The sequence below is a fragment of the Miniopterus natalensis genome, chromosome 17 (assembly GCF_054644295.1).
Source record: "Miniopterus natalensis isolate mMinNat1 chromosome 17, mMinNat1.hap1, whole genome shotgun sequence".
In the NCBI taxonomy this organism is placed as follows: domain Eukaryota; kingdom Metazoa; phylum Chordata; class Mammalia; order Chiroptera; family Miniopteridae; genus Miniopterus; species Miniopterus natalensis.
This window is the reverse complement of record NC_142097.1, coordinates 41,171,219-41,182,774: the sequence shown is the minus strand read 5'-3', so window position 1 is coordinate 41,182,774 and position 11,556 is coordinate 41,171,219. Positions and strand designations below refer to the sequence as shown.

General features: G+C 49.5%; 1 protein-coding gene across 1 annotated transcript in view; it reads left to right on the top strand.

Moving 5' to 3' along the window:
• The first annotated feature begins 211 nt into the window (after nt 1-211).
• SLC39A11 (solute carrier family 39 member 11) overlaps nt 212-11,556 on the top strand; it is a 158,338-nt gene continuing 146,993 nt past the window's right edge. The window contains exons 1-3 of the mRNA XM_087826329.1: nt 212-286; nt 2,959-3,077; nt 6,892-6,930. Of these exons, the coding sequence (XP_087682455.1) occupies nt 2,970-3,077; nt 6,892-6,930 (147 nt within the window). The 5' untranslated portion in view covers nt 212-286; nt 2,959-2,969. The remainder of the gene's footprint in view (nt 287-2,958; nt 3,078-6,891; nt 6,931-11,556) is intronic.

Genomic DNA, 11,556 nt, shown 5'->3' with positions numbered 1-11,556 from the left:
TGTGGCTCCAGATAAGACGGCAGAGGCTTAGACGTGCAGAACGTCCCTTCTGCTCTGCCTCGGGCCTCTGCTCCGCCCGCCCCACCTGTTCCCGAGCCTGCGGTCGGCTGTGAACCAGAGAATCGATTCTTCCGGCGGGATCTGCCCGTCACGGCGGGGGGCGGGGCCTGGTGGCCGCCGGCCACGTGTGCGGGAGGGAAGCAGGAAGTGACTTCGGGAGCGGAGCCGGCGAGCGAGCGGCGGCGGGGCCCATGGCAGTGGAGTGGGGGCTGGAGAGGGCACCGGAGTGAGTCGGCTTTTCTCTCCTTCGGCGCCTTCGGGCGGGCTGGCGGCCCGGGGTCCCGTCAGGACCAGAGTGTGGGACTTGGAAGGGCCGCACGGAGTTTGGCAGGGAGCGCCCCCCGGGAGAGGAGGGGTTGGAGGGGACCGGGCGGCTTTGGCAGGTGGCGGAGAGGGAGCAGGGCCCCAGCCGCCCGTCCCAGGCGGGCTGGGGGTGCGGGCCTGCCCTGTCTCCCTTGGACGGTGGTTCTCCAAGGTCCCCTCCACGCAGCGCTTCGCTGTGGGCGCCGGGGACCCTGCAGCCCTGGGGGCGCCCGCGGCCGCCGGTCCAGCTGCTCTGTGTCCCCTCCCCCTGGCGGGGGCGGGGGTGGCGGGGCGTCAGCAGCACCTCGGGAACTTGACTGGGAATCCGGTTAAGATGCAGCAGGCCTGGGGTTGTGCATCTCCCACCAGTGCCCGGGTCAGCTGGTCCGCGGAACCCCTCCCTGAGCAGCGAGGCCCTGGAGAACGTTCCCACAGTCAGAGCAGCCCGCACCCCGCTCCCTTTTGTGGATTCCCCTGGGGGGTCGGGGCCTGTGCGTGCTGTTTCCACCTCTGCAGCTGCACCAGTATCTTGAGGGTGACTCTTGGAAGCCGGGCAGCAGGTCTAAAGGAGAGAAGTGGAAGAAACCGTGGGTCAGCTATAGCAGAGTGCACGCTTGTGCACCGTGTTGGCATGTTTAAAGTTGGGGTTGCCAGAGAGTAACACCCCCTCAACATCCCCCCCCCTTGCAATCTAATCAAGGTTTATATATTAACATCCACATCCCGAGGAAGTGAGGGCCCCATTGCGGAAGCTACTTTTGAGGTGCCAAGGCTGACACCCTCTGTCCCCACAGTGCTGGTGTCCCCTACTGGGGAAACTCTTCGTTCCCTTGAGACTCTCAGGGGCCTTGCCAGCCCCTCACAGGGCAGGAGAATCACTTTCTAAGCTCCAGGTCTTGCAGAAGTTGGTCTAGTTTTAGACCAGTGCTGTCCACTGTAATGTGCATAACGATTCCCCCATGGGACTGGATAAAATGCAGATTCTGATTCTGATTCAGCAAGTGGGGGGGGGGCTGAGATTCTGCATTTCTCACTAGGTCCCAAGGGGGGTCACCGCTGCTGGACCACCTTTTTTAAGACAGCAAAGGGAAGAAACTTTCCCAGGGGTGCTGGCTTGTGTGGCCAACGATAAAGGCTGCAACTGTCGGGGTGAGAAGAATGCAGCCTTGGTTTCTCCTTATGTGTCCCTTCTTATGTCTAGGGGTGCTCCGCTGTAAATGGACAGGAGTAGAAGAGTGTGTTCCCCTCCCACTACCCCCCAGGAACGCCCACGAGCTCCCCAAACCAAACCCACTTTGACTTTGGCCTTTTGGCAAATGCAAATGGTGTCCGCTTTTCTGTAGCTGTTAAAAGGCACATTCAATACTGGAAAAGAAGTTCGTTTTTTAATAACCTGTGGGAGCTGGAAGATCAGTGAGGAGCTGAATGAGCCCTTTGAGATGAGGCCCTGGGCCCCGATGTTTGTGTACCGGGCTTTTTAACAAGTGGAATTCTCCGCCCTGTAACTTTCCACAGCGAGAGTCCGATTCCCTGTCACCTCAGAGCTAGGATTTAAAACATGCTCAAGTCCAGAGGAGGCTCCCCGAGCAAAAACAGGAGGGGATGGTCCTTGCTTTTCATTCCTCGGTGGGCAGTGCTGTAACTTCAGCTTCAGCAGTTGACTGGGGGACATGTCACTTAGGGCTCCGTTTCCTTGTCCTTGCTGAGTGTCCTGTTGAGGTAAGCTTTTCCAAGGTGCCCGAAATAATTCAGCAAGCATTTTTTTGCCTGCCAGCGAGCCCTATGTACAGGGGTGCCAAATGTAAAAAAGCATCGTACCTGTTCTTACGCAACTAATGTGATAGGTGAAGGAGGGACGCCCACACAAAGGAGCAGCGAGGTTGTGCGCAGGGACGGGAGGGGAGAGGGATCGGAAAGCATGGAACCGAAGTTGGCGTTAGGTGGGCAACAGAGGATGCCCTGGATGTGAAGGCAAGGGGCTGGGAAAGAAGGCATTCTGGGAAGGAACCTTGTTGAGAGAGGCGTTGAGCAGGACCATGTGGGGCTTAGGCTCCATCCGTAATTCAGGTAAGCTGGTGCCCACACAGGGCACAGTGGTAATGGAGACACAGGCCTGAATTGTCAGCAGGCTATTTGAACGTCAGTCGATGGAGTATGCCCCTGGCAGGCCACAGGAACTTCCACGGGGAGCTCTTAAAGGTTGGATTAGGACTTAGGTGGATGAGTTTCAAGCGGAAACCTGAGCTAGTTACCGGTATTTGGAGAAGAGAGAATGGATGATTGGTAGGGGCAGTCAGACCCTCCCTTTCTCCAGGCTCAGTAATCCACATTCTCTGAGCTGCTTTCTCTGAAACTATTTCCCAGTGTTGTAACCTTTTTCACCGTGTCTTGTCCTCTGGTGTCACCCTCTGTGTCCCCACGTCTCTACTTCCAGAGTCAGATGATTTCACTGAGGGCTGGCATGGTGGGAAGTTGCATACACCAACCCAGGTGCAGGCCAGCTCAGGTGGAGGGGGTCCAAGTGCCTTAGAACATGTGTGTGTGTCGCTGAAAGGAACCGCAGGCACTGACCCTCTTTCGCTCCTCTGCACACAGCGGGATCCAGAATGCTCCAAGGCTACAGCAGTGTGTCCCAGGCCTTGCTGGGGACCTTCTTCACCTGGGGGATGACGGCGGCTGGGGCAGCTCTCGTGTTCATATTCTCTAGTGGGCAGGTGAGTTGTCTTGACTAGGATCTGGAAGTTCGTGGGGACTCTCAGGCTCTGAACTGCCTCCACTGCGCACAGCAGGGTGGCAGGGTCTCCAGTGCCACTGTGCTCTCATTTGCACCCCCTTCTCCCTGCCAGGCCTGGAGAGCAGGTGTCTGCAGCCCCCGCAACACTTGCTTCTCCCCTCCACATTCCGAGGGAGCAGGGAGTGAGGAGCCCAGTAATTCAGCCTCCTGGAGTCCCCCTCTCTTACTACAAATCCAGGGCTCCTCATTCCCTCTCCCGCCCCCTTTGGGATAAATACACTCAGACCCACCTCACCCTGGGCCTATAGACCCCATACCTGCCCACCCCACCCCACCCCACCTACCTTCACTCATCCTTATGCCCCTACACACCCATGCACCCCTATGTGCCCCATGCCCTGCATCTGTCCCTCCCTCTCACCTTATATCTGTTCTACGCTCCCACCCCTCCACCCATACCCTCACCCACCCTCCCCCATTCCCCTCCGCCACCCCCACGGCCCACAGCCCACATACCCCACCCCTCTCCTCCCCAGCCCTTGCCCACCTCCTGGGCCTGAATTCCTTAGTCTTCTTCAGCCCTTGCCTCCCTCCACCCCCAGGCCCAGAGCCATCTGTGAATAACTCGATGACTGCAGCCTTGGAAATTGTAGGAGTGCTAAGCGAGTAGGTGATTTCAGATCTAGTTAAACGTGCTGTGAGGCGGATCTGGAAACTCAAACACGCCTGGGAGGTTGGCCAGGGAGTCACTGTTGTGTTAGAGACCAGTTAAGCAGGTATTGATGTCAGCGATAAGATCGGCCTCCCCCCCGCTGCACTCTCCTCCCTCCCCAGTGGGAGGCTTGGGCTCTGTCAGAGACTTGGAACTCTAGACCCGCAACCCCGATTCCAGGTTACTGTCCACAGGTAGTGAAAACATCCGAAAGCCAGTCCCTGAGTGAGAGGTGCCCAGAAGCCAGAGGAGAGGGCTGCTGGGCATCTCTCCTTCCTGACAGCCACACGGGTTTCATGGGGTCCTATTCCTGAGCCCTCAGGGAAAGAGCAGCCCACGTTTCCACATTTACCAGTTTCTTTTGCTCCGAGAAGGAAGGATCTGAGGGGCACTCTCTGGGGTCTAGCTGGCCATTGAGATCTGAATTAAGTGCAGCACCATGATGAGTAGAACCTCCAGCCCCGTGTGGCCCTCGCCAATGCTGTGGGGCTCTTCAGAAGTGGAGAGCCATCCCAGAGGTGCCCCCTTCCCCTTTGGAGCTGGAAAGGAGGAGGGGTTGCTGAGGCCTTTCCCTGTGTGGAGGCACATAGGAGGTCCCCCAAGACCACCCACATGTCTGCTGATTCACAGAATGGCCCACGGGACTCCGCATGTAGTTGTCCCTATGGTTTGTTATAATGAAAGGGCATAAAACAGGCTCAGTGAGTGGAAGACACAGGCAGAGCCTAGAGAAACGTGTGCCCAAGCTCCTGCTGCTCCTGCCCTGCGGTGGGCACCCAGGGTCCTCCTTTCCCAGCACTGCTTCCATGTCTGCCCAGGGACGCCCATTAGAGACTCAGGCTCTTCTTGGGCTCTGGCCACTGTTACCACCAAAATTCAGACTCGCAGAAGGAAGCAGGTGTCCCGCATCAATAGGCTCAGTGACCCTCCTGATCGGTTAGGGAATGGAGGGAGCAGTTTCAGTCCCAAGTTCCCAAAACCCAGCCTTGAGAGCAGGACTTTCTATTTAAGAGCAGGCTCAGGTGGGCTGTGTTAACCCTTTCTGCACAGGAGTGTGTGTGGGAAGTGGGGAGACAAAGGCCGCAATAGGTGTGAGTCCACAGAGGTATGCTCTGTCCCCGAGCAAACCTCAGTTTTCACCCAACTGAAATGGGGGTGCGATGAGGGTCACTTGAGGTAGGAGACACTCAGACATCTGCCCTTTGTTATCAACATTGGTGTAGCTTCACGCAGAACTTGTTTTCCTGACTTAAAAAAAATCGTATTTTAATTCTAGGAAACTGGTCAAATATGGAAAAGCTTAAAGAAATAACTGAGAAAGTTTCTAATCCTACTTCTCAGGAAAAAAACGTATTTGTTCAAATTTGTTCAGTTGTATTTGATTATGCTTAAGTATATACATGTCTATTTTCTTTATGTAATAGGGTCAAATTGTATGTAATGCTTTATAACTAGCTTTTCACTTGATATCATAAGCAGCCCCCATATCCCTGAATGGATTTTTGATTACTTTGATTATTTTGATTACTTAGATGGTTATGTAGTATCGTATCATAAAGATGTACCGAAATTTATTTATCCAATCTCGAGCTGCAGGACAATTCTGTTATGGCCTTTTTTCTTGGTTTTAGAAGTAGTGTTATGATGGACACAAATCTTTGAGCACATATCTGATTAGTTCCTTGAAATAATTCCTGAAAGTTTATTTGGAACAACAGGTTTATTGACCTTAAATAAAAGTGTCATGTTTTTCCTTTGAAGATCCAGATGAATGCCGGTAGGATGGTTTTACCTCTCTCCTTTATTATACCTGCCTGGCTTGATTAAATGAGTTGGCTAGATTAACTTGGCTGATGTCATGGCGTGCCTTGAGAAGAATGTCCCTTGCATGGCTCACTGGGGTCAAAGCCTTCCTGCCACCCCATAGTCACTTGGGGGAAGGGCTGCCTGTGGCTGGAGATGAGCGACCCCGCAGCTCTAGCTACGCAGACCTCATGGGAGTCTCACAGGTCTGATGAGTAACATCTCAACGTGCCTGTAAGGTGTTCACGTGGCTAGAGATTATATTCCTAATTTAGGCCACTTCTTAAAAAAAACACCTTTTGGCTGAAATATAAGATGCATATAGAAAAATACTCATTTCATAAATGTACAGCTTGATAATTTTTTCACATGTTCCCATGAAAATAGTACCCAGATCAAGCACTAGAACAGTACCCCCTCTCCCCCCAGCAGCCGTTTTAGGCTCCCTTTTAATCACGACCCACACCCCACCTCCAATAGAAGGCAGCTCCTCTCCTAGCCTCCAACAGCAGAGAGTAGTTTTCTCTGTTTCTATACATTATATAAATGGAGTAATCATGTAGTATGTGCTCTTCTGTGTCTGCCTGTTTCACCCTGTTTGTTTTCCAGTTTACTGGATGTCTCTGCCTGACTGTGAGCGCCATTCATATATATTTTGTGTGTTCTCACTGCCGTATGGTATTCTGTTGTATAAATATATCCTAATGGATGTACCCATTGGATAGTTTCTAGTTTTCAGCTCTCACAAACAGTGCTGCTAAGAGCATTTCTGTACACGTGTTTGGTGACTTTGAGTATGTGTTCCTGTTAGGTAATGTTTCAGGCGTGGCACTGCTGGGTCACAGGGTGTGCCTGTGGTCACTTCAGTGGCTGTGCCAGTTTGTACCCCCACCGGCAGCGCAGGATGGTTTTGGTTGGTCTGCACGCTCCTCGCCAACACTTGTCAGTTTCTGTCTTTTCGGCCAGCTGCTTACTAAAGGTTCTTAGTCCTGATTCACAGAGAATGTAAGAGGTAACATGGGAACCCGTGAAAGCTGTGCACCACACTGAGAGGAGACTCTGGCTGTGGGATGGATGGAAAGTTAAAAAAATTCCCCCCCCCCCCCCCCCCCCCCGTATTTTGGCCCATTTTAAAAAGGGTCAGATCCAGGCTTCCAGTAAAGCTTGAAAACGCAGGCGTGGGCCAGTCTTTATTCATGTGGCTCTCTTATGGGTTATGGCTCCCTCTTGTCCCAGGAAATACCCCTTAGAAACTGAAACACCCTGTTTTCATTTGCAGAGGCGGATCTTAGATGGCAGTCTCGGCTTTGCTGCAGGGGTAAGTAGCATGTCATAGGAGGAATGTAAATTGAGACTTGTTTATTCTGACATTTCTCTGCTGAGAGGTGTTTCCAGTCTCTCCGGGTGTGATCAGGATGGTCTCTGATCTCCAGGTGCTAAGGGCTCCCGCTTATCACCAACCTCATTTGTTCCCAGTGTATTTAATGCCCCACCTCTCTTTAGACAGTGAAAGAGCCTTGTTGGGCAGCTGCCCGAGGGCTTATAAAACAAGATAACATTTAGGAAAGGCCTAGCACTGGGCTTTGTTGGCACTAATTAAACTTCTCTTTCTCTCCCCCCCCTCCTCCCCCGCCTTAAAAGACCTTTTGTTATAGACATTTTTAAACATATAAAATTTTTAAACATATAAAAATGAGAAGAGAATTCTATGATGTACCCCAGGTATCTGGCAGCCAGCTTCAGTCATTATTGACATTTTGCTAATCTCATTTCATTTGTCTTCCCCCAACTTTCTTGGGAGGTTGGAATAGTTTGTAAAAGGGAATCCCGGACATGTAATGTCACCCAGAATGCCTTGTATTTTTTTAATCCCAGTCACCGTGGCATTAACAATAATCCCTTGCTATACTCCAACACCTGTCCACATCTCCTGTGAGCCCAGAGAGACCTAGGGGTGTGACTAGTTCAGATTCCGTTCCTGGGTCTGTGCATGTCATAGTGGTGCCCTGTGTTCCAGCTGCGTGAGTCCCATCAGAAGGCATGTAACGTGCAGTTTTCCCTTTTGGTTGCTCAGGATGTAGTTACTTTCTCCTGTTTGAATAGACCTGTGATTTGCAAAAACTAGCCTGGGGGTGGGACCTCCCAGAGGTCCTCTAAGTCAGCAGCACTGTGGAGAGCAGGTGGGGACACGCCCAGTGTTACAGGGGTGCACCCAGGGTGTTAACACAGTTTCCAGGTCCTCAGCTTCTGGTTTGTCCTTCACTGAGCTGCTTGGCCTGCAATGCCCTGACAGCTGGGGCTCCTTTCCCAGGCTCCCTGGCTCAGCCTCCCTTTCCCATTTCACAGGAGAAAGACAGGCTCTCACCTTAGTTCCTTGCCTCTGGGGAGCACAGCCTCCACGCGTAAACAGAGGGACCCTGTGTGGTGGTGGTGGTGTGGAGAGAGTGGAGGATGCTAACCGCTGATCACTGGGCACAAATCGTTGAGCAGTTCAGCTGCTGTCCTGCCCTTCGATGTGAATCTAATCAAATCATTAGCACAGAGATCCTTAAAAATAGTTTTCCATGATGGACCACAATGAGATTTGGGGCCTGTAACTTGGAAAGAGTTCACAGAACAAAATGACAATATTATAATAAAATATCTACTTTCCAGTGTCTTGTGTTAAAAAAAAAAAAAAAAAAAGAAAACAAAGGAAAATAGAAACAAATTGGTGCCTGTCTTTTTATAGCAATGACTACTTAATATTTATCCACATATATACGAATGAATTGAAAAAACAAGAAAAAGCCTCATCCGTGAAAATTTGCATTTCCAAGAATATGTTCCTTTTTAATGTTTAATAATTATGAACCATGTACAGTATTATATTTTTGTTGTTATGAATCTGTTTCCTACCACTAATGGTTGTGATGGTAACTCCATCCAGGAAATTGCTTTTAAGCAGTTAGAGCCCTAGGCTCATAGGAAATCTTACAGAATGGAATTGAAATGTATAAGTATATTGAAGAGAGGTACGTTAAGGAATCAATAATAGACTCTCTAGCCTAAACTATGCGTTGCTCCAGGATCACAGTCTGCGGGGAAATGTAATTAAATACAAGTTGGAGTAAAAGGAATGAAGCAAATTTTTTGACTTTTGAAGGCGAGCTTGCCTGTGCCTTTTGGTGTGTGTAGAGTATAACTCAGAAAAGTGCATGAAACACAAATGTGCATCTCCGCTTATCTGAACTTTTAGGTGGGTAGTGGTGGGAGTCAAATCCCTGTGCTGCTTGGATACATACGAATGACTGATCAAACAGTTGTTTAAACTGTTTATGTGCTAGAAGTGAGATCGTTTGCAGCTCCATAAACTTAGATGAAAGCCTTTTAAATGTCAAGTTCAAAATGAGTGATGGGGGAGCCTAGGTTTTCAACATTTTTATGGTGGGACACTCAGGAAGTCTTTTGTTCTGTGTTGTCTTAATGCTTCCGACCAGGCATTCGGGGGTCCTGTTCTGGTTTACTTTTAGGCCAGAAGCCACTCTAAGATTTACGGAGCCAAAGGCAAAAAACAAAAGGAAACAAAGAAAAAACAGAGCGTCTTCAGGAGATGTAAGCATGGATTTGGGAGCATTAAGACACAAACATTTAAGACATAACTTCTTAAAACTACCATCAGACCAGTGTATTATGGTGTTCACTTAACCGTGAGGATCTAAAATAGTTTTACTCCCCCCCCAATCCTCACCTGAGGATATGTTTAGAGAGAGGAAGGAGAGACAGTGAGAGAGAAACATCAGTCGGTTGCCTCCCATGCGCGCCCCAGCTGGGGATAGAACGCACAAGCTGGGCGCGCGCCCTGACTGGGAACCACACCCACAGCCTTTTGGTGTGCAGGACGACACTCCAACCAACCGAGCCACCCAGCCAGGGTTAAAATAGTTTTACTTGTGATTTTTAAAGTAGTTGGTAGGAAAAAAAAGATCCTAAAAGTTATTTATGTGTTTTTGATCAGAATAGAAGTCATTTGCGTTTCTAAAATTGACCTTGAGTATGAGCTGGTTGCACAGAGGAGCTCCTGGCAGGTCACCGGATACATAGAAGTCAGAGCATAACGTGGGAGACAGCTGGGACTCAGACTCGGGAAACCTCAGTGGCACTGGTGGCTAGGGATGGAGTCTCATAAATGTTTCCCAAACTAGGGACAGGCAGCAGAGCCTAGGTGTCCTGAGCTGTAATGATCACTTATACTTATCAAAGAATAATGTATATTTAATGTACCTAATCTGTTGGCTAGGACAGTGGGCGATTTTGCCCCCCGGGGACGTTTAGCATGTTGGGCTGTCACAACTGGCATCTAGTGGATAGAGGCCAGGAATGCTGCTAAAACCCCACAATGTACAGAACAGCCCCCAAAAAGAATCATCCAGCTTCCAGCGTCAGTGGTGCCAAGCTGAGAAGTCCTGGTCTAGAGAATTCTGATGTATCACCTCTAGCCACAGAGTGGAATGTATAAAAATGCAGATGTTTTTCAAGTTTAAAAAAAAAAAAAGAGGAAAGCTCCCTTGCCTCTCCCCCTCGATTTCCAGAGGTCACCAGTGTCAACCCTGAGCATGATCCTTGGAGAATTTTTGTTAATCACTTACAAAGTGTCAGGATAGCTAAATGAGCCATAGTGCCCGGTGTCTTAAGGACTGTATTTCCTCAACACAGCTCTGAGTTGCTTTAATAAACATCTCAAGAAAGGGAAAAGCAACTGTTGGTCAGTTGACTGGGGTCCCATTGCACCTTGTACAGGTGCAATGTGATTGTATAGTCAGTCGTGCATATGTTTATGTATGTGTCATATGTGCATTGAAATACGTATGTAATATGCTGCAGTGACATATTTATAGAGTATTTACTTGTGCATCGAAACACATGTTCTTGTAAAGAGAAATTTCTGGCACAAAGGGTCATATGTATTTTAAACGTGCTGAGCAATGTTTTATAGTTTGTTTTTCACATTAGCAGGACCTTGGAAGCATTAATCAGCTCTCCTCCAATGACGCTTCTTAAAACCCATTTGCTTGTCTGTCTCCTGATTCCTTTAATCACCCTCCAAATCTCTAGCAATCACTGTCTTTATCTTCTCAGTGCCCGGGTTTGGCCTTGGTTTGGCCTAAGGCAGGAAATGGGGAGAAATGTTACCAGTAGATAGAAAGAGGATAGTCGTCATTTTCCGCTGGAGTCCCGGAGTAATACAACCTTAAAGCTGGAGAAGATTTTAGATGGTGATGATAACTAACATTTAATGAACCCTCACTGTGTATAAGGTGCTCTAGCAAGCACTTGGTGACCATCTAATTTTCATACCAGCTCTATGAGGTGTATACCAGGTGCTATTATGTACCCCCACTTTGCAGATGAGGAAACTGAGGCCAGTATCTATAAGTTGTTCAGGATTGCACAGTGAGCGGAACTGAGATTTGAACCCACAGTCTGACTGTAGAGCTCCCCCTCTTAATCTACCATGCCTTCTAGCTGAAGTCTGGTCCAGCTGCCTCTGTTTACAGACAGGAAAGAAATCCAGAGAGAGTAAAGGGCTTATCCAGAATGGAGAATTGCCAGGTAAGGGCAGAGCCAACACCTGAGAAGTCAGGGTCTGCCAGCATTCAGCTGTGTGACCTTGGCCAAGCTCCTTAGTCTTGTTGGACCTCTGTTGACTCTGCTGGGAGTTGAAGACATTGGACTGATGTTTCTTTTTTGTTGTATATTTTTTCCATTGATATTTAGATTTTTAGAGAGAGTGGAAGGGAGAGAAGGGGGGAGGGAGCAGCGAAAGACAGAGAGAGAGAGAGAAACTGATGTGAGAGAGACACATCGATTGATTGCTTCCCACACTCACACTGACAAGAGCTGGGGATTGAATCTGCAACCTAGGTGAGTGCCCTTGACCAAGAATTGAACCCGAGACCCTTTG